Here is a 22,506-nt window from a genome sequence, read left to right as displayed (position 1 = left end):
ATTACTTGCTTAAGTAATTTGTGATTTTTAAAAGATGAAAAGATGTGATTCGAGAAAGAAAAGTCATATGATTACATGCTTCCTTTGGGACTTAATATTTTTAGTGATTATACTTTTGCATATGTGTTCATACCGTGCAAAAATAATATATAAATAGAGATGTATGTATGCATCATCTTGAATGAAAGTGCTATGCTTGGGGTCAATTAAGTGCCTTTATGTCTTCTGAGATTTTTCTAGATTTAGATTCATTGTTTTGACCAAGGGCATTAGAGTCAAGAGCACCGACCTTGCTGGGGAGCAGTGGGATTCTGTCACGCATCCTGTTAGGGTGGTACCTTGGGGGCGGACCCTGAACTGCATGTGTGTGGGCTCCCAGGGAAGGGCTCAGTGGTTATCGGGAATGCTCTGCGTGTCCAGGGTAAGTGCGTGCTGTTCCTTGGAGGAAGTGATGCACAGGGCTGGGCATCTCCTGCCGTGAGCTGCTCTCTGGGTTCATGCTTGATGTTGTGCAGCCTGTGACTTGTGCTGAGTGACCCACAGGGATCTTTTAAGACTGGTGATGAGCCAGGAGCACAAGTCTTTCTCCAGGAAACCTCATGGTGTTGGGTGCCCGACAAGCCAGCGCCCAAGATCTCTTGGAAGCTTGTTACTGCCTTTGCTCTTCTGAGACCTAGTCCTGACATTTCTGCTCTACTTTGGTGCTCATACCCGGAGAGCTCTCTGCCGGATGGTGTTACAATCCAAGGCCTGTCTTCTATAAACTGAGCCACCTTATTTTTCTTCAAATCTTCACTGATTTTTTAATTTAATTTAAAAGTACCATATATTTATAAAAAATAAATAGAACAGACAACTATAAGCCAGGTGTGGTGGCAACACCTGTACGTAATTCCAGGAATTGGGAGGCTAAGACAGGAGGATCTCAGGTTAGAAGCCAGCCTCGGCAGCTTTGCAAGACTCTCAACAAACTAGTATGACCCTATTTCAGAATAAAAAATAAAAATAGCTAGGGCTGTAGCTCGGAGGTAGAATGCCCTGGGTTCAATTCCCAGTACCCAACAAAACAAAGCAAAAACAAAAAACCAGGCAACTAATAGAAGTAACAAACATCAAAAGCCTCCCAAGCTTCTTTGGAAGTCCACTCCCCAGACATAAATACTCTGCGTAGTTGTGTCTGTAGTTAACTGTCCTTGGAAACTTTCATGTTAATAACAATTGTTAAATTATAATATTTGAGGTTTTTTGCCCATCAAATTTAAGATGTTCCAGTTTACAATAGAAGTGAGGATTTACACAAATGTGGTCTCTTTCTAACTTGCTAGAGATATATGGGCCAAGAAATGACTATTTCTTAGTTTCTTTCTAAAAAAAAAAAAAAGAAAGAAAAGACCAGTTGTGCAGTGTTACTGCCAAAGGCCATTCCACTGCTAAATGTGTTCAGATTATGCCAAAAAATACCATACTTTGAAAACTTGACTTCGTGAATAGGAGTAAGCTGCTGCAGGGCACTCTGGAGCGAGGCCGCTCGCAAAGCAAAATCCAACGATTGATTACAGGTCAGATGCCTTGCTGACAGACTTTTCTGGTAGTATTTTCTGAAGCAGTAGAAGATTATCTCAAGTTTCTCTGAGGATGAAACATGTTCTCTTCTTGCCTTTAATTCAGTAGCAAAGTGTTTTGAGTTTTGCTACCAAGAATGCAAAGTTGTAGTTGCAGGCCTAAGATAAAATTGCTTAAAAAACAAAAACAGAAATTAAAAACACCCAAACTTATTTCATGTCATTTCATTATCTTTTTTCCCTAGAGACAAGGGACCTGAAAGTCAAACAGTTGTCGAATCAGACAGTTGAAACTTTGGCACACTCCTTTGTGCCTCCTGCCTGTATCTGCTTCTCTGATGCTGGGTACAGATGCTCCAGTTTGTGGGCCAAGGATGGATGACCAAGTCTTGGGTTTTGTTTGGGGGAGGTTCCCGAAGATGGAGCTTGATGTCAGCTTTGGCTCTCATCAGTCAATGTAGTGAGCCCCACTTAAGTTATCTGTTTTCTTATAGACCCCCACTTTGTCAGTAAGCCGGGCTATTGATGCTCTATTTTCTTGCTAAATTATATTGGTATAACTTTTTATTAGCTGTCTAATTAGCTGGATGGATAAAATGTCTTAGCGATGCCACAGATTGCTTCTGTCTTCCTCTTAGTAGAATAGGAGCCCCATTATCAGTGTATTATGAGAGGCAGAGTGGATAGATAGGGAAATCTCTTATTTCATACAGAAAACAGATGGCGAGTAGGAAGTGGGCCAAATATTATAAAATTTCAATAATAAACTGAAATAATTAAATAATGGTAAATAAGTATTAAGTCATTGAACTTGGTTGGGTACGGTGGCATATGCCTGTAATCCCAGTACTTGGAAGGCTGAGACAGGAATATCTCGGGTTTGAGACCAGCTGCAGCAATTTAACAAGAAAGACTTTCAGCAACTGACCTTGTTTCAAAATAAAAAATAAAAGAGGTAGAGGTGTATCTTGGAGATAGAATGCTCCTAGGTTCAATCCCCAGTACCAATAAACAAGCAAACAAATTAAAGAACTTAGTATAAATTTCTGCCAAATATATTCAAAATGATAATTTAGTAAAATACCAGTATGAATAGTGATGGTGCCTTATGCACGTCCCAAGTTGGCATGCGTTGATCGAAAGCCCTATTATTGGTAAGCTCCTAAGGACATCGGGGTGTTCTCTGAAAATTGTATGAAAAAAAGATCTGTCAGTCCGATGTATGTGCCTAATGCTGAAGAAATGTTAAAAAAAAACAAAAAAACAAGCGGGCGTGGTGGCGCACACTTGTAATCCCCACACTGGGGAGGCTGAGACAGGAGGGTCGTGCAGGTTTGAAGCCAGCCTCAGCTGGCTTAATAGACCCTCTTTCCAAATAAAATATAAAATAGGTCCGGGAGTGTAGTCCAGAGGTAGAAGGCCCCTGCGTTCCATCCCCAGTACCACCAAAACAAAACAGAGACATGAAGTAAATGTGGATTTTGAAAATTCAGAATAGTTATCAACCATCGGATAAAGTCTTCTCTGCCATGGCCAGGACCAATGTGCTCTGGACGATCTTCTTCCCAGTCAGATCCTGGTGCCTGGGCTTCCCGGTTCTGTTTCTGGCACTTTCTTCTCATCGTTTCGAAGCCACTTGAAATCTCATGTCACTTGAAACTATTTAAATCCAAAGTAACCTTTTCCCCCATTCTCTTAATTCTCCCATTGCTTAATGTGTGTGCGAGCCGCTCAGGCTGTCTGAGTCCAAGCATGGCTGCTCACGGTATGGCCTTGAGGAGCTCGGCCCCAGGTTTGTGTCAGTTCTACCCCAGAACCGAGCCTCTCCACCCCTGCCCACACATTCACATAATCCTGCCACACTAGGTACTGGTGTTGGATATATGTTGCTATATTTCAAATGACTGAATTCTTTTTTTTTAATATTGCTGAATTATTATGAATATTATGTGTTCTTCTTTTTGGGGTAGGAGGCTTAATGAAGTAAATATGGATACCACATGGCACATTCAGAATTCCAAGTGACTTGATTTGTAAAAACGCTTGTTGGATCAGTGATTTAGTTTGGTGGATATTAGATAATTTTTTTTTTCCTTGCAGTACTGGAGATGGAACCCAGGGGCATTTGATCTCCAAGCTATACACCCAGTCCTATTTTTTATTCTTTATTTTGAAACAGGGTCTCACTGAGTTGAAAAGGGCCTCACCAAACAGCTGAGGCTGTCCACGAACTGCGATCCTCCTGTCTCAGCCTCCCAAATGCTGGGGTTACAAGGATGTGCCATCATGCCCGGCTTGATTATTTCTTAATTAGAAAATACAGGTGAAGCAGGGTCGTAAAGGGAGTATATTTTCTGGTGGCAGATGAATCGTTTTTGACATGATGCTAAGTCAAATAGGCCATTCAAAAAAAGATAAATATTATAAGGTTCCACTTATGTGGGGTACTTAGAGGAATCAGATTCATTGAAACAGAATGGTGGTTGCTGGCAGGTAGGGCGGGGGACAGGAGGAGTGGATGAGTACATAGATTCACTTTGGGAAGATGAGTTTTGTTGACAAATGGTGATGGTTGTACAAGAATATGCTTAATGCCACTGAACTGTACACTTACAAACGGTTAAGATGAGCCAGGCGTGGTAGCCCTTGCCTGTAATCCCACCACTTGGGAGGCTGAGACAGGACGATCACAAGTTCAAGGACAGCCTCAGCAAGTAGTGAGACTATCATCAACCTAGTGAGACCTTGTTTCAAAATAAAAATAAAGAGCTGGGCGTGGTGGCACATGCTTGTAATCCCGGCATTTGGGAGGCTGAGACAGGAGGATTGTGGTTCACGGACAGCCTCAGCTACTACTTAGGCCCTTTGCAACTCAGTGAGACCCAGTTTCAAAAATAAAAGAATTAAAAATAAGTCTGGGAGTTTAGCCTGGAGGTAGAAAAGCCCCTGGATTCCACCCCCAGTACCAAAAAAAAAAAAAAAAAAAAGAATAAAAAATTAGGGCATTAGGGCTGGGAGTAGCTCAAAGGTAGAATGCCCCTGGGTTCCATCTCCAGTACTGCAAAATAAATAAATAAATAGAATAAAATTGAAAGGCTGGGACTGTAGCTTAAAGGTAGAATGCTCTTGGGTTCAATCCCCTGTACCAAAAAAAAAAAAAAAGGAGAGGGATTAGGATGATAATTTTTTGTTTGCCGTATTTAAAGTGGATCCAATCCTAGACATGAATGAGTGCCCCAGAAAACATGGTGTTCATGGAAAGTAACACTCTTGGCCACTTTCATCGTTGGCTACATTTTAACATGAATTTTTAGGAAAGTGCTTGTGGATATAGGGTCTCTGTGATAGGCCTGAAGCTGTCCCTATCCTTAGGACTGTGCAAATCTGAATGAACGCTTCCCTGGGTGCATTTTCTACCGAGGTTCCTGGTACATTTTCAGTAACCCTGTCTTAGTAAGAGAGTCTAAAGTAAGAGTATTACTAATTGACAATCCTAGAAAATTTCCCTTTTGGACATGTTTAGGGACAGGAGAATCCTAGAGCATTCTCAGCATTGTATAGAAAAATATGGCTACTCCATTTCTCTTTCAGTAACATCCTGATTTTTATTTTTCCTCTGGTCCTTTTCCTCTTCTACTTACATGAGACAGATAATGATCTACAAACCGCTCACCCGGAGAGGAAACCACGCCTGCCCCGCTACTTACAAAGGCCTGGAAGTCCCTCATCTCATTTCCCATCTGTTCTTTTGAAAAGAAAATATTTTTTTACCATGTTTTGTCCATGCTTTTTTTTTTTATTATTATATGCTGCCAAAAAATAACCTCACTACTTTGTTTTTGGCTTTTTATTGAAAAGTGCTTTTTTTTAAAAAAATTAATTCCTCGAAATTTTTGTCAGTCCAAATTCAATGGCCAACAATATAACTTTCCCCAAATACTGTGGTTTCTGGAATATTAGTTCATGTCTAGAACTGGATCTACCTGAAAAAAACCTGGATAAAATTTCTTAATTAACTTTGCTCTGACTTTCGGAAGATGAGGATTTCATTTTTAGTTCAAGTAGTGACTTTTACACTAAAGGAGTTAGTCAATTTTTTTTAGCCTAGGGAAATCCTACTTCTGGGCTACATCCCAGCCCTATTTTTTTCTTTTGAAACAGGGCCTCACTAAGTTGCAGAGGGCCTTGCTAAATTGCTGAGGCTGACTTCCAACCTGTGATCCTCCTTTCTCAGCCTCCCAGTACTGGGATTACAAGCATGGACCACCATGCCTGTCTCTAATTATTTTTTTTTTTTAAGTATTAAAGTTTACTTTTCCACCAGCACTGATTAGCTAAGTTGAAGAGTATATTTCTTTAATTAATATTAACGGCTACATTTGTGCAAAGGCTTCTGTTTCATGTGTGGCTTGGGACTCCAAATATAAGACAGGGTCCTGACTTTCAAAATTTTGCCCAAACTTAGGAGAGGCGATAAAGGCATGTGTTAATATTAAGCAGGAGAATCAGGTCCCAGCATCATGATAAAAATCAACTTCCATGGGAATCTTGGGAAATCCTGTTGCCAGCAGCCAGAAGTCCAACCAGAGCGAGAAGTTAGTATTAAGGAGGAAGAGCCAGGAAGAGCCAGAGCATCCGTGGAAGTGTGAGATGGGCCCACAGGAAAGGAGACCTGGGCCATGCTCACTTAGAAAGGAGGTTGGGGGTAGACACAGGGATAGGACCAGACCCTGGAGCTAGGCTAGGGTTGTGATTCGGTGGTGCAGGGCCTAAGGCCCCGGTGGGAGGTACTGGACTTGGGTGGATACCAGGAAAAGAGTAATTGAGGAAGCCTTGTATTCAGTATTACCTTGACTGTCGTTTAGCTAAAGCCATCTCGCTTAACTTGCCAAACTCCAAGGAATATCAGCACAGGCCTGACGGTTCAGTGTTACTTTCCTAAATCGAAGGGAGAAGTGCTAGATCAGGGTGAAAACTGCTTCCGCAAAACAACTTCTCTGCCAGATTCCAGATCAGCAACTGTGAAAGCCCATTAAAAGACCGTAATTAACCTTGTGTTGTGCTTTCCCTTCTAACTGAAGGCGTAACCGTGGTGCAGGAGACGGGGCTCTGGCTGTGAGCTCTGCTGACCTGAAGTGAGGCTCAGTGACCCCCGGTGTCCCCCACAGCTCCAGGCCCCCCTTCCTCGGGAGGGTGCACGGGCGGCCGTGTCTCCACGCTCTGTGGCACACAGCGCAGGGGATATGACTGAGCTTGCTGTGCTTGGAAGCTGGGCGTTCATACAGAACGCCCCGTGGGCCCTGAGGAGTGGAATAACTTGGAGGAACTGTGGTCTCTCCTGCTAAAACAATTAGACAAAAAGATCGTCACATTGGGTTTAATGTTTACCAAGCAGTTCATCATTTTCTTATTTTTTTTCCATTATTCTGCTAAGGGAAGTGGCTTTTCTTTCTTCCTTTCAATCGTAGAAAGAACTTTTGTAACATGATTTTCGTTCCATGAAGTACTTAGGAAAACTTAGTGAGGAGTCGAGACGAACTAATTTACTAGATGAGATAGAACACACATATATAAAATGATACTTGCATGAGAGTTTTTATTCTCTTTTGTAGAATGGATAGTATTAAATGTTTTGTTTTAGCCGGGCATGGTGGCGCACGCTTGTAATCCCTGCACTTGGGAGGCTGAGACAGCCAGGCTCAGCTGGCTTAAGAGACCCTGTTTCTAAATAAAATATAAAATAGGTCTGGGAGTGTAGCCCAGAGGTAGAGGGCCCCTGGGTTCCATCCCCAGTACCACCAAAAAAAAAAAAAAAGTTTTGTTTTGTTACTACGGATTGAACCCAGAGGTGTTCTACTTCCAAGCTACACAGCCAGCCCTATTTTACTTTTTATTTTGAAACAGGGTTTCACTTCTTTTTAATACACACGTATTGTTTAATTGTTTTTAAGTGCCTTCATACTTTTATTGGTGCATTGCGGTCACACATCATAATAAAGTTCAGAGTGGTCATCACAACATGCACACAGCACTTGGGGGGCTGCCCGGCTCCCCCACTCCCCATACAGGGTATTGATGCTGACATTGGCTTTATTTCTACATATGTACCTACGTCAATGGAAGTGATTCCTTCATTGATTCTCCCTATCTCCCCTTCCTTCCCCCAGACCACCTCCTGACTCTACTGGAGTTTCCCCTCCATTATCTGGAATCCCACAGGTATCCTGATTACTTCCTAGTTTCCACATATGAGAATATGAGAGAAAACATATGACTCTTGTCTTTCTGTGATTGGCTAAGTTTGTGAAGCTGGTCTTTACCAGTGGTCCTCCTCAGTAGGCACACGTCCACGGAAAGGTATTAAATGGATCCACTGGCCCCTCGCTGTGTGCTGACACTCCGTGTCGGGTCATCCCTCCAACACACAGCTTTCCTTCTTTCTTTCTGAGAAATAATATTTAGATCCCATTTAAGTAGATCAGAGAGAATGGTGAAAGTTATATATGGATAAAACTGGATAAGGATAAACCATTGGATCTAAGGAGGGGTAGGAGTGAGGTAGACTAGGAGACACAAGGATAGGTAGAAAGGAGGCGTTTGGGCCATAGAAGCGCGACCCTCACTTCAAGTCCCCATCTAAAGCTGCAGATTCGCCCATGTGCTTGTGCACTTTCATTGGCGCGCTGTCGGTCTCTCATCGTAGCGTAGCTCACAGCAATAGAGACACACACGCACGCGGTGCTTGTGAGCGCCTCCGGCTCCCTCTCCACTCCCCTCCCCACACAGGATACTGAGGTCACGATTGGCATTCCCCCAGTGTATGTAATGTCAACAGGAGCGGTCCCTTCATTGATTCTTCAAAACTACAAATTTAAACTCCACTTCCACAAGCCGGGCGTGGTGGCGCACGCTTGTAATCCCCGCGCTTGGGAGGCAGAGACAGGAGGATCGCGCAGGTTCGAAGCCAGCCACGCGCGCTGGCTTAGGAGACCCTGTTTCCAAAATGAAAATGTAAAAAATAGGTCTGGGAGTGTAGCCCGGAGGCAGAAGGGCTTCCAGGAACCCCAGTACCACCAAAAAAAAAAAAAAAAAGAAAAAAAGAAAAAAAGAAAAAAAAAACTCCACTTCCACATACCTTGGTCACAGGAAACACTATTCAGTCAATTATCAGACCTTATCTGCAGGTCTGTAAATCACATCTCTCCTGACCCGGGCCTTAAGAAAAACAGGTCTTTGAGTGGTTTTACTCAACGACTAGATTTTTCTGTAATCTGTTATTTTTTGGATCTGATTACTTCATCCATATGCCACACTTCTGATAAAACCTTCAATGTTATACAAATGTAGTCCTGTTCAAATTCACAAAATGGAACAATGAAAAGCCCTAATGGGGAAATTAATAGAGGTTTTTTTTTTTTTTAAATAAAAACCCCAAACAGCTCTTGATGCATAATAATGAGCGTGTCCAGTGACCAACACGAAGAACTCAAAGTAGCCGCTTGGATGTGTGTACTTGCAGGTTTGCACGCCTACGGTACTGGCAGATTTGCACGCCTATGGACGGCCCTGCTGAGGAGCCAGTGCTTTCTCCAGAGCCTCCCGGAGTGTGTTTGCCCTGCTTTCTCTTAATAAAACTAGCCTGTGCCTCACTTTGACCAGTCCTTAACTTCCTTTCCACGTTAATGTCAAGGCCCTGGCGGCCTGAGTTGAGGTCCACCTCCCTTTGGGGACCTCTTCTGGAACCCCTGGAGGTCCCAAGTGACAGAAGGACATCTCTTAGTGGTTCCCCCACCTCCCAGCACCGCCACACTGGGGACCAAGCTTCCAGACGTGAACCTGGAGGGCTGCACGTCCACCATAATACTGTCTCTTTCAGAACCCTTTGAGATCTCAGTTCAGTTCTCATTTTTAACCTTGATTGTGTATTTACTCAATAAGCATGTAGCTTATGCTAGGTTTTTGCTGGAGAAGCAAAGCCAAATAACTAGTTGTATCCTCAAGTCTGGTAAGAGGTGCAGACATGGCTTTGAGTCATGGCAGAGCAGGGCATACATGTTACTTGAGGGCAGCGCACCGCAGGCGGCGCTCAGCATGAGCAACCTCACTGTCAGCTCCAGGGACTCAGGAACTCTCCATGCTGCTCTGAGGCTTGCAGAAGGGCAGAGGAAGAGTCTGCAAGAGCCTGGTTGGTCTGGAAAGGCCTTGGGCTGTGCCAGAGAGTTTGGATTTTATTCTGGTGTCAGTGAGAAGTCCTTGAAGGAATTTCAGCTGAGACCTGATGTTTGGATGAAGGCTTTAGGAAGATGGCTGGTAGCTGCACAGAAAACTGGTTACAGGAAGAAGAGAGGGAAGGTAGACAGCGCCCTTAGTGTGCTACATTGTGGTTAATAGGCGAGTGCCCCAAATTGGTGCATTGTGGCCCATGCCTTGGGGAAAGTCATTGACATCACACAGAGTGAAGGCTGGCACCTCTGAGCAAAACAAGATGGTCACAGCTGGATGCTTGGCAGCTGTGCAGGAGCTGGTGAAGAGGAGCACCAGGGAGAGACGTCCCCTACTCCCTAGACGGTGGGTGTAGAACCTTTGTTAGGTGTTACAGGGCTCAGAAAGTCCATGCAAAATAGACTTTTCTCTGCTCATGTCAATGCTCAGCGCTCACAATGTTGTTTTATTCCTAAGGGGGTTTTTGCTTAATTAAATTCCCCCAGAAACCTAACTGGCCCTTGTCTTGTCACCTGCTTCATTCACACCCTTAAATATTAGTGAGCTGAACACAGAATCCTCGGGCAGCTGCTTTCCAGAGAGTGGGACTGTCTGATGCTCACAGACACAGTGGGGTAGGTGCCAAGACTGAGCTACGAGGCGAAAGGTGGAGACGCTCCGTGTGAGGTTGAGTTTCTAATCTAGCTGCAGAATCCTCTCGCAAAGCCAGTCGTGCTCTGAAATAAATTCATCTGTCAGATATTTGGAAAGGCTCCGGCAATTGTGTTAACAAGTTACAGCTCAGTTCCCAGAGTTGACGAATAGTTCTGTTTAATACCACTCTGGATACAGAGCATTTAACGTACAGACCAACACGGCCAAATGGGGTTTCCAGACAACATCAAAGGACAGAACCCTACAGATCATGGGGCACCCTGCACTTGGCGAGGAAGGGAACCATCTATCTCGTAGAGGGTGCTTAGAAACTGGAGATAAGTTTAAAACATTGGCATGGATGCTGTGTTCCTTTTTTTCCATATGAGTATAATAAAAATTCAACGGGGTTTATCAATTAGTGAAGGAGATGGGCCAGGTCGTGGGACGGGTCTCCTGGACCTCTTGAACTTTGCTCTTTGGTTATATCCACTTCTTTCCCTTGGCCCAACCACCCCTTACCCACAAAGGGTTGCTTGGAAATGACCATTTCTCCAACAAATGCAGAAAGTTCTCAGAGGCTCGAAGAAATCGTTCTACTGAGTCAACAAAAACAAACACAAATAAGGGATCTTATATGAGATTGCCAAGAGGGGAGCAGTTGACTGCTCAGCAGATAGTCCACGTTTCAGCTGAAGGTAGATGGGAGTTTGGGCTTTGAGTCCTGGTGGCCCCCTTTATTCTGACTCGAGACTGTCCTCTGTCCTCAAAGATAGTCCATTTTGGAGATAGGACCCAGGTACCTAGGAGATTCCCCTTCAGGGTCTCCCTGGCTGCAGCCCTGGGCTCCTCCTGCAGAGAGGCCTTTTCATCTTCTGACTCCGTTTCCTCCCGTTTGTCTGCTTACACGCCCGTGCTTCCTGCTCTGAGGTCTGCACTCCCTCTCTGGGCGGTCCTTCACGTTTGTTTTTGTCTGAGGAAGGATACTTCCAGCTCTGCTCCTTTGAAAGGAGGAGGGTAGGGAGGACTTGGCGAGTGATCTCTGCAGTTGGCTCAGGCTACAGCCCACCCACTTCTCTGGGATATTGTCTTTAGTTCATTGTTTATGTGGTCCCCAAGGAAGGGTGGGCCTTTTGTTTGAGGCTTTTAATTAAAATCATATAAAATATGATATTTTAACTAACCAGGAAATATACTTCCCATCAGAAATTAAGAGCATTTTTAAAATAGTTTAATGCTCCACATAGAGTGATTAATAAAAAAAAATATGGTCTAGTATCATGTGAGTTGAGAAGGTTGGAAAAATAAATGCTACAAAAGCATGCTTTTGTTAATACTCGTATATTTATTTAGATCCATATAGTGAATCCTCCTTCCTTTTACTCCCTCAATCTCTTCCATAAAGAAAAGTAAATGGGTAATATAAGTCAAAGCAAATACTGAGCTCATCTTTTCTCTTTTTTCTGGACGCCTGTTGTTCTGGTTTCTCACAAAGCACTCAGGTCAGCCACTGGAGAGGAGCCTTAGAATTCCACACTCAGAGAGCTGTGGAAACCTGGGGCTCCTAGCAGGCTCTGTCTCACGGATGTGGAAAGTTCAGGCTCTTCCCAGGACCACAGGGCTAATGGAAGACCGGGCTTACGTGGGGACTCTCCACTATAAACACTTTTTTCCTGGCTTTCCACTCTAAACACGTTCCAGTGTCACATTTCAGATTCTTCCAGAGGAAGTTTAATGGGATGACTGGCTTCACAAGACTGGTTTCTTGTGGTTAGAAACATGAGCTCATTGGTACCCAGTGTTAGGGGGATCCAGGTCCCGTGGAAGACAGAAGCCAGGCTTAGTTGGGAGTGGGCACTGCGTTAGTGGAGCGCCACACCAAGTTTAATCTGAAGAAGCAGCAAGCCATCCGGGCAGACCACGTGGCCCCTGCCCCCCAGGCTCAGCAGTTCCTAAGGCCACGCTGGATACTTGTAGCTCAGAGTCATCTAAGAGGTCCCCGTGTTTGGAGGGAATCATTTCAATCAAGAGAAAAGTCCTTAAAGTAAAAAGCAACTGTTGGAAACATTTTATTTCCAACTAGTCTTGGGGATAGTTTTGAGATTTGCTATTCCTATTGGAGTCTGGGGACGATGTTACACTTTTTTTTTTTTGTAACTTTATTTCATTAAAAAAAAGTTTCATGAAGAGTGGCCTGGGCTGCTGTGTCCACGTATGCTTGTATGCCCCCTTGGGAGAGTGCTTGTCCCCATTTTTTTCCTTTTCAGTTACTCCTGTGAGTTTGTAGAATTCTTCATAAGATTCCTAGCCATTCCTGGCTATGGTAACTAGGGATTTCTCTGAGTCAGAGACTACCAGTGTTTAACCAAGTTATGGTACTGATTGAAAAATGAGTTACTATAAATGTTTATATCTGAAAGTTGGTTTTGTTTGTTTTTTGTTTGTTTGGTGGCACTGGGGATGGAACCCTCTGCCTCTGGGCTACACTCCCAGACATTTTTTTTTAATATATTTTATTTGGAAACAGGGTCTCTTAAGCCAGCGAGGCTGGCTTCGAACCTGCGCGATCCTCCTGTCTCCCCCTCCCAAGCGCGGGGATTACAAGCGTGTGCCACCACGCCCGGCGTAAGTTGTGTTTTATATTATAAGATTTCTATCCTGTCGTCGTTGGAAATGCTAACGATGCTTAGTTTTAAATTTTGGATCCTCTTGCACTTCATAGTATAAAATGTTTTTCCCTCCTTTTTTCAAGTTTAAAGCTGTGTTAGTAGAATGGAAATACAGTGGGCTCTCCATTTCTTTGGGTTCTGTATCTGGGGATTCAACAACCACAGGTTAAAAATATCTAGAAAAAGTTGTACTGAATATACACAGACATTTTTCTTATTATTCCTTAAGCAATGTAGTATAGCAATTATTACATAGTATTTATATTTTCTTAGATATTATAAGTAATTGCTCTAGAGATGAGTGAAGATATACAGGAAGATATGGGTAGGTTATATGCAAACACCACTGTTTTATAGAAGGGACCTGAATATCCTCAGATTTTGGTATCAATAGAAGTCCTGGAACTAATCCTCCAAGGATAATGGGAGGTGACTGATTTATTTCTAAATATAGAATGGTGCTGATTTTCTTTGAAAACCCATCTCCACATTGATTTATATGAAGAAGATACATACCAATCCATCTTTTAGCAGAAATATAATTTTGACTGAAAAGGATACCACAATGATTCAAAAAGGAAATTTAGTTCATGTTGAGAAGGACTTTGGTGTTCCTAGAGTAAAATCTCCTGGTGTTGGCTTTGATTTTGGATTCTGTTATAAGCCATATTTTTTTAAATCTCTAAAAATTTAATGTGAATTGAATTGGCCATAAAGTAGACTCTCTGAATGTAACTTTGAATGCATAAAATATATGGAGAAGATACTAAAATAGAACATCCACTTAGTCTTCCTGTGTCAGTTTCTATAATGGCTATTGGTAAGTTCCTATTTCTGTCTCCATTGACTGTTTTATTCATTCACCCGTGAAACATTTATCAAGTACTTAGCACAGAGACACCATTAGAAAGATATGTCTCCTGTCCTTAAAGGAATTCAGAATCTGGGGGAGGAAAGGGCATGTGTGTTCCTGCAGGAGAGTTTTAGTTAGTGGAGTTGGATATTTAAAGAGGTCTCAGGGGCATGGTTTTAAGATCAGCAGGGTATAGGGTTAGATGTCAGCTTTGCAAGTCCACTGACTGGATTTGCTTAGTATGATCGGAGTTGGTCAGGCTCAGGAGAAACTGACTTGTAGCAGCCCACCCGAAAGAGAGAAGACAACCAACCAACCACCAACCAGACAACCAACCAACCAACCTCCAACCAACCAACCAACCACCAGCCAACCAGAGTGCCTTTACTATCTGTGCATCTTCTCCCCGTTGGAAGGTCAGAACTGTCAGCAAGTGCCTGGGCGTGCGCCACCATGCCCGACATTTATTCTGTATTTTGAAATAGGGTCTCACTGAGTTGCAAAGGACCTCACTATGTAGCTGAGGCTATCTGCGAACTGTGATCCTCCCGTCTCAGCCTCCCAAATGCTGGGATGACACCTGTGCACCACCATGCCCAGCTCTCCCAGCTCTTTTTATCTTCTACTATGAAACAAGGTCTCACTAGGTTTCCGAGGGCCTTGCTAAGTGGAGTACACCTTTCTTAATATTTTCTTCTCCCTGCTTTGTTTAGACTCCCCCAGCTCTTTTCTCTTGTGCCTTCCCATGATTCTGTGCTCTTTTCCTTCTCTTTCTATAGTACTGACTACACTCAAATAATTATCTCCTCAGCAGAGTATATACCCAATAGAGACAGGGACTACATTTTATTCAGTGTTGTATTTCAGCTGGTAGTTCAGTGTGGAAGTCAGGAGCCGGTAAAAATGTGGATGTATGGATGACGAAATATTTATGCCAAGCTCTCAAATGATCACTAGAGCGTTTTCCAGAATGGAAGTCAATGCAGTATACATTTAGGATATAGCTAGCACGTCTTTCTATCTTACATGACTTCTTTGAGGGCTGTAAGAAGAAGGGTGATTGTGGAAATCAGATTGCAGTGTGGTGGATCTCCTCAGCACCTTGTCCCAACTCTGAACTCTACGTAGTATTTGAAATCTCTTTTCATGAAAATGGCAGTATTATTTGGTACCGTTATTTGGAGATGTTTCTTGTCTCTTAAAATCTCACTTCTTTTATCTACTGTTGAATCACACCCCAGAGCCAAGTCACTTAATATTATTTTTCACGACTCGGACTTCCGGGCAAGGTTCTCCCGCTTCACGCGTGAGGGCGGGCATGCTGAGGGCGCTTCTTCACGCGAGGCTCACCTGGGATGGCTGGAGCCTCCTGGATGCTGGTGGGGCATCTTCCTCTCTACCTGTGGTCCTTCCACATGGCTAGCTCATAATCCTTTCACCACGGAGGTCTCAAGATGGTAGAATTTTGTGTGTGGTGATTGGATTCCAAGAAGGAAGCAGCTCAGGTTGCCTTTTCTTGAAGTCTAGGTTTGGAACTGACAGTGTCCACTCCCCTTGAGGTTATTGGTCAGAGCCAGCCTAGATGGTTTGTTATGAGGAGCAGCATGCATATACAGCACCAGAGAGCCGCCATTCTTAGAGATCTAAAATAGAGCCGGGCGCGGTGGCGCACGCTTGTAATCCCCGCGCTTGGGAGGCGGAGACAGGAGGATCGTGCAGGTTCGAAGCCAGCCTTACTGGCTTGAGAGACCCTGTTTCCAAATAAAAATATAAAATAGGTCTGGGAGTGTAGCCCGGAGGTAGAAGGGCTTCCAGGAACCCCAGTACCACACACACACAAAAAAGATCTAAAATAGATCCGATATTATGCAGTTTAAGAAATACACAAATAAGCACTTATACTAGATATGTACTAAAAAAAAAGCATGTCTAACTGAGATTATTTGGATGGCGTTTCTGGGGAAGAAAACAAGCTCCATCTGCTCAGAAAACTATGCTTTGTCCACACCTAACGGTATCTTATCTACTAAAACTTGTCTCTCTTTAATGTTTTAAAATTTGTATTTTTCCTCAGATGAAAACATAATAGCACTTTGATACATAAGAATAAAAATAATAGCTACTTACCATTATTTTTCACATCTTAGGAGGGTGTTTGGGAAAATGCCACACAAGTAAAGCTTCCTGAGGTGGTAATTCCACTGGGAAATTTTTGTAATACATTTTCTTTCTTCCTAGTGCTACAGTGAGAAATGGGCTGGAAGTGACCTTAGTAGTTCTGTTTCTTGAGATGAGCCATTTCTTGAATGTTTTAAAGTGTAATAATTAGCATTGAGAATCTTGAAAAACCCTGATGAATGAAGATAAGGAGACAATAAGTGGGATACAGAATGTGTCCTTCTTTGAAGTATATTAAGTTTCATGAACCATTTTCTGTTACTGATTCCTAGCAATGTGGGGTCCCTGTAATCAATATATTGCTCGGTAGCTTTCTGATTGCATCTTGCTTCACAGGTCTATGCCCACTTATCTCTATGACATTTCATGAGACCCTGAGTAGTATGTGTGAAAGGAAGGTCTCCATTTGTATGATCACCAGGAAACCAAGATCCAGGATCTTACAAGCCTTTCTGGAGGCTGAATGAACGAATGGTGCACCTGCAAAGGACTTTGGTGGAGAACAGAGTTGCCTCCTTTAGAGTAAGGGCGCTATACTTTAAAAATAGGCCTTGCCGGGCACGGTGGCACACGCTTGTAATCCCCGCGCTTGGTAGGCGGAGACAGGAGGCTCGCGCAGGTTTGAAGCCAGCCGCGCTGGCTTAAGAGACCCTGTTTCCAAATAAAAAGTGTAAAAATAGGTCTGGGAGTGTAGCCCGGAGGTAGAAGGGTTTCCAGGAACCCTAGTACCACAAAATAAATAAATAAATAAATAAATTAATTAATTAAAAAGGCCTTAAGGAAAAAAAAAACAAAAATAGGCCTTAAGATATCCCTCAAAGATGGAGTCAGTACAGGAGTAGAACAAATACACATACAGTTGAGACAAGTATAACAGCAGAAAATATGGGAGGAAGTAAAGTTTAGTTATCCATGAGATACGTGCCTCTGAAGTTCTCTACCTGGGATGGAGCAGGAGAAAAATCACAGATTTGACCCAGAGCTGCCTGTAACAGAGGAGAAAGAGAAACGGGACAGATACCCGGGAAGCCCAGCCTAGTGACGAGGCGCCAAGGGCCAACAGCATGGGTTCTGTTAACAGCAAAGTGTTCCATGTTTGCTGTTTTCATGATTTTACTGTTAGTAGGACTCACAGATTTCAGTTCATGGTGGTGGGGGGGTCGAGGTTGTTGCTTTCTGAAACCCAAAATGCAGCTATCGGGCTAGATGTGTGGTTTCCTAAGCCATTTTATTATTTAAAGTAAGCATTGAAGCCTCAGGAAACCAAATTAGTTGCGAGGTAGCATTCAGGATCCCTAGGTGCATTTGTGGCTGTTGACTGAGGACCTTTTATGTGTGTGGTCTTCCTGGCTCTTTGCTTTTGGGTACTGGGGATGTGGTGGTGACCGAGGACGGATGTAATTAATAATTAGGAGACAGGTAGCGGGGATGGTCGTACAACCCCGTGAATGTACTTACAGAACTGTATGCTTAAAATGCTTTAAGTAGTACATTTGTTTTTTTATTTTTGCCACAATAAAAACAAAAAGGCAATTAGAGTCAGGCATGGTGTTGCACACCTGTAATTCTAGTACTTGGGAGGCTGAGACAAAAGGATCACCGGTTTGAAGCCAGCCTCAGCGACTTAGTGAGACCCTGTTTCAAAATAAGAAATAAAATGTGGCTGGTGATATAGCTCAGAGATAGAATGGCCCTGGATTCAATCCCCAGTAACACACACACACACACACACACACACACACACACACACACACACGGCAATTAGGGCAAATAAAATGGCTATGTAATAGAACTAAGTCAGGCTCCTCAAGCACTTGGGGCTGAGATGTTAAGAACTTGTGCCCTACCTTAGGGTGAACAAGAAGGGCCCAGAAGGATCATCAGGCCCCTGATCCCAAAGTCAGGGAGCCACCTGGCTTTGGGTGTCAAATGGAATCTTTCACGTGGGACTAAGGAGGCAGCCGCACCCACCTGCTGGTAGGAATCGGGGGCAGTGTGGGCGCTGGCCCTGCTGTGGGTGCTCAGCCACCCCGCAAGGACAGGCCTTCCATCTCACCAGCCCCTCTTGCTCTGGTTCCCAGACAGCCATCCTGAGGCGGCAGGGTCTCTACGCCCGCTCCACGGTCCCGGCCCGCGCAGAGGAGGAGGCTCAGAGCTTATTCGTGACTGAGGTAAGGCTTTCGCACTGCACTGACTTACACTTGGAAGTCGCGTTCCCCCACTCGACCCTCACATTCCAGCATTTTCAAGTAAGTGCCAAAGAGATTATTACATTTTTATGATGGGAGATAAAATAGAATAAAATAAAATGAGCTTCAGGGTTCATTTCTGGCTACAGAAAGATGATTTCCATAGAATTTGTCTTCTGGACCTAGAATAGGGTATAATTTGTGAATGGATTCACTGGATATCTTATTGAAAGCTATGTCGTAGTGGCGCATGCCTGTGAACCCAGCAACTCAGGAGGCTGAGGCTTGAGGATCACAAATTTGAAACCAGCTTGGACAATTTAGTGAGACCATCTCTTAAAGCAAAATAATAATAATAATAATAATAATAATAATAATAATAATAATAATAATAAACAGGGCTGGGGAATGTAGTTCAGTAGTAGAGCAGTGCTAGGCTCAATCCCTCATACTGGACAAAAATAAAGTTTTTACCTAGTTTTCCTAAGTTGATATTTAGGTGAGAAATATGCCATCAACACAATTATCCATTATAAGGAATCTATGCTTTATAAGTGAAGACCAATTAAGTAGTAGTTTTCCTTGAGGTTTTTGAAAAATTAAAGATATATTTAAAATTTTTAAGGTATGTTCTCTTATCCTTCTGAAAAGATAATTTTCTTTTGAACCCCTTTTGCCACTTAGTTAAATGAATTCCAGAAAAATACAGCCAGACTATATTTATGTAGACATAAGTGTTTATTCAAAAGCTGGAGATAGGAAAATGGACTCGGGCAAAATATGACCTACAGCCTTTTGGTTCTGTTGATCGAATCCCGGGACATTCTATGTCTGAGCTACACCCCCAGCCATTTATTTAAATTTTTTTTGTTTTTTGAAACAGGGCCTCACTAAGTAGCTGAGGCAGCCTGAACCTGAACCTTCCTCTTTGAGCCTCCCAAATACTGGGGTTACTAGCCTAAGTCACCAGGCCTAGTTTACGGCCTATTTTTGTAAACACAATTTTATTTTAATACGGCCACATCCAGTAGTTTTACATATTGCCTATGGCCGCTTTCACAGTACAGAGGAGCGGAGTTGTTGCAACACACGCACATATGACTCACGAACACAAAAATGCTTATTATCTGGTTTTTTACAGAAAGGTTGTTGACGTAAATTTTAAAGTTTTGGGTACTGTAGATTAAACCCAGGGACATTCTACCTCTGAGCTACACCCCCAGCCCTACCTTCTTTTCTTTTCTTTTTCTTTCTTTCTTTGGTGGTACTGGGGTTCCTGGAAGCCCTTCTCCCTCTGGGCTACACTCCCAGACCTTTATTTATTTATTTGGAAACAGGGTCTCTTAAGCCAGCCGCGGCTGGCTTCGAACCTGCGCGATCCTCCTGTCTCTGCCTCCCAAGTGCAGGGATTACAAGCGTGCGCCACCATGCCAGCTTCTTTTCTTTTTTGAAACAGAATCTGGCTAGGTTGATGAGGGTATCACTACTTGCCGAAGCTGTCCTTGAACCTGTGACCCTCCTGTCTCAGCCTCCTTGGATGACAATCATGGGCAAATGCACCCAGCTCCCCTCATATTAAAACATTCTGCAAAATTATTTCTGATCCAGTCCTCCCAGCTGATTTAAAGAATCTGGCTTTGGTGGATAACCCTCCATTAAATTCCTTGCTTGCTGTAGGTTGCACAATCACTATTTCGTCCTAGGTCGCCCGAGCCAACATAACTAAACCTTTTGGGACTCTTCCACTTGGGTGGAGTGAAACATGACTTCCTCTTCATCCTCCAGTCCAGAGGAGAATGATCTAATGGATTTAAAAATAAAAAAAAAGAAAGGAAAGAAAAACAACTTCATAAACCTTTCAGTGCAACTTCAAAATATTATTGACTTGAAAGGTTAAACATGTAACCGGTCCGTCAGACCCCTGCCTTCGTGGCAGACTCTTCTCTGGATGGGATTTCTGATGGAACTCATTATCTCCTAGACTTTTTATGGCTCCGGAGGGGTGGGGATGGTTTGCCTTATTCTGTGTCTCTGTCCTGGAATTCAGGCAGTGCCTGCCATGTAGACCGTCCACAATGGCTCGCTGAACGACTGTCTGGGTACTTAGCCTGCTTAACTTTTTGGCGGGGACAATTCCTTATCACTTTAAACATTTAGTAAATAATCTTTCTCATGTCTTAAGATGTTGGAAGTTTGAACTTTCACATGTTCCACTTATAAACGCATCCATGAGATGCGGGTTTCCACTGGTCTCCTGCTTCTTGGCTGGGCAGTACGTTTTGTGCTTCAGGATGCTTTTCATGTCCTTCAGGAGATCGGTGGTACAATTGCAGTGCTTGACAAAACCTGCCATGGTCAGATAAGGAAAATAGGGGCAAGCCACAGAGTCAGGGCTGCTCGAGCTGTGCCCGTGGGCCTAGGGGCAGCCGAGGAGGATCACAGGTTTGAAGCCAGCCTCAGCACCCTAGTGAGACTCTGTTTCAAAACTAAAAAAATGGTGTAGGAGGACTGGGAGTGTAGGTCAGAGATAGAACACTCCTTAATTCAATCCCTAGTTCCAAAAAATAAAAAAAAAACAAATTAGTATTTAAAAATGCTTGTAAACTGGGCGTGGTGGTGCATGCCTATAATCCTAGTTCTTGGAGGACTAAGACAGTAGTAGGGTCACGGGTTTGAGAAAAACCTGCCCAGCATTATCAAGGCCCTCTACGACTCAGTGAGAGCCTGTTTCAGAATAAAAAATAAAATAAGGCTGGGGGTGTAGCTCAAAGGTAGAAGGCTGCTGGGTGCGGTGGCGCACGCTTGTAATCCCAGCATTCGGGAGGCTGAGACAGGAGGATCGCGGTTCGCGGACAGCCTCAGCTACTTAGTGAGGACAGCCTCAGCTACTTAGTGAGGCCCTCTGCAATTCAGTGAGACCTGGTTTCAAAATAAAGAATAAAATTATGGGGCAGGGGGTATAGCTCTCTCGAGGGAATACCTCTCTCGAGGGAAATGTTTCCGTGGTTCAGAAAGTTGAGCTTTCTTGGAGTCTCTGGTGGTGGAATCTCAGGCATTAGCTGGTTGTTCATGTTTTTGATGTTTGTCTGGGTGTGCCTTCCTGAATGTTCCAGATCTTTCTGTTTTCCTCCTACACTTACCCCTTTTTTCACCCCACTCCAGTGCATCAAAACCTACAACTCCGACTGGCATCTCGTGACCTATAAATATGAAGATTACTCAGGAGAGTTCCGACAGCTTCCAAAGTGAGTAACCCGACCACACGAGGTGGGGCATCCACGCGGGGAGAGGGTTTTGTACTTAAAAATGCTCGGGAAAGTATGTAACTTCTTATGAAGTCAGAGTCATTGTAGAAAACATTGCTAGATGGTTTGTGTGTATATGATGTAGCGGTTGCCTAAAGGGCCTCTGATTATAAGACTCAAACACGGTGTTCTGGTACTGGTGAGTGGTAATGAAAACACGTGGAAGGTTTGATTATGTCGAGACTTTTCAGGGTATCACTGATGAGACATAAATAGACGGAAGTTTTCACTGAGAAATATAAAAAAAAATCAAAGTATGTTGAAATATGCTGCACTGTTTTTCTTTAAAAGAATATTTTGAACAAAAGACTTACAAGGAGTATTTTATATTGAGTAAATTTTGTTTTAAAAAAGTAAATCAGGAGCCCGGCCTGGTGGTGCATGCTTGTAATCCCAGCATTCGGGAGGCGGAGACCAGAGGATCTGGGTTTGTGGATAGCCTCAGCTACTTAGCGAGGCCCTTCGCCATTCAGTGAGATACTGTTTCAAAAATAAAAAGACTAAAAACTAGGGCTGGGGGTGTAGCTCAGAGGTACAATGCCCCTGGGTTCCATCCCTGGCATTGAAAAAAAAAAAAAAAAAAAAAGTAAACCAAGAAACAAGTACTTTTCCAAATAAATTCTTTACCCCCTTTAAAGTATTAGCTCATTCTAGAATATGTCGGAAACAAGTGTGTTTAGCTAGATTAGTGGTAGTTAAAGATTAGAGGTAGGTCTTGCCTTAGGAGGCTAGCTGTTATAAAATGAAACATCTTGAAATGATACATGTAGCAAAGTATGTGTGTGTATGTGTGTGTAGTTGATTATGAAAATGGAAAACTAATAATGATAGATTATATTTTAAAAATAACCACAACCGATGACAATTTTACTTGCGTCCCAGTTAATGCCTTTG

At 43.3% G+C, this 22,506-nt stretch overlaps 1 protein-coding gene across 10 annotated transcripts in view; it reads left to right on the top strand.

Annotated features, from left to right (window-relative positions):
• DOCK9 (dedicator of cytokinesis 9) overlaps nt 1-22,506 on the top strand; it is a gene marked incomplete at both ends in the record, with an annotated part of 303,105 nt that overhangs the window by 141,510 nt on the left and 139,089 nt on the right. For all 10 annotated transcript variants that reach the window (XM_080690195.1, XM_080690198.1, XM_080690193.1 and 7 more), the window contains 2 exons: nt 18,200-18,289; nt 21,470-21,552. In XM_080690195.1, the coding sequence (XP_080546321.1) occupies nt 18,200-18,289; nt 21,470-21,552 (173 nt within the window). The remainder of the gene's footprint in view (nt 1-18,199; nt 18,290-21,469; nt 21,553-22,506) is intronic.

The sequence above is a fragment of the Muscardinus avellanarius genome, assembly GCF_963383645.1.
Source record: "Muscardinus avellanarius genome assembly, chromosome: 2".
In the NCBI taxonomy this organism is placed as follows: domain Eukaryota; kingdom Metazoa; phylum Chordata; class Mammalia; order Rodentia; family Gliridae; genus Muscardinus; species Muscardinus avellanarius.
The sequence above is the reverse complement of the archived record's forward strand: the minus strand, read 5'-3'. Positions and strand labels throughout refer to the sequence as shown.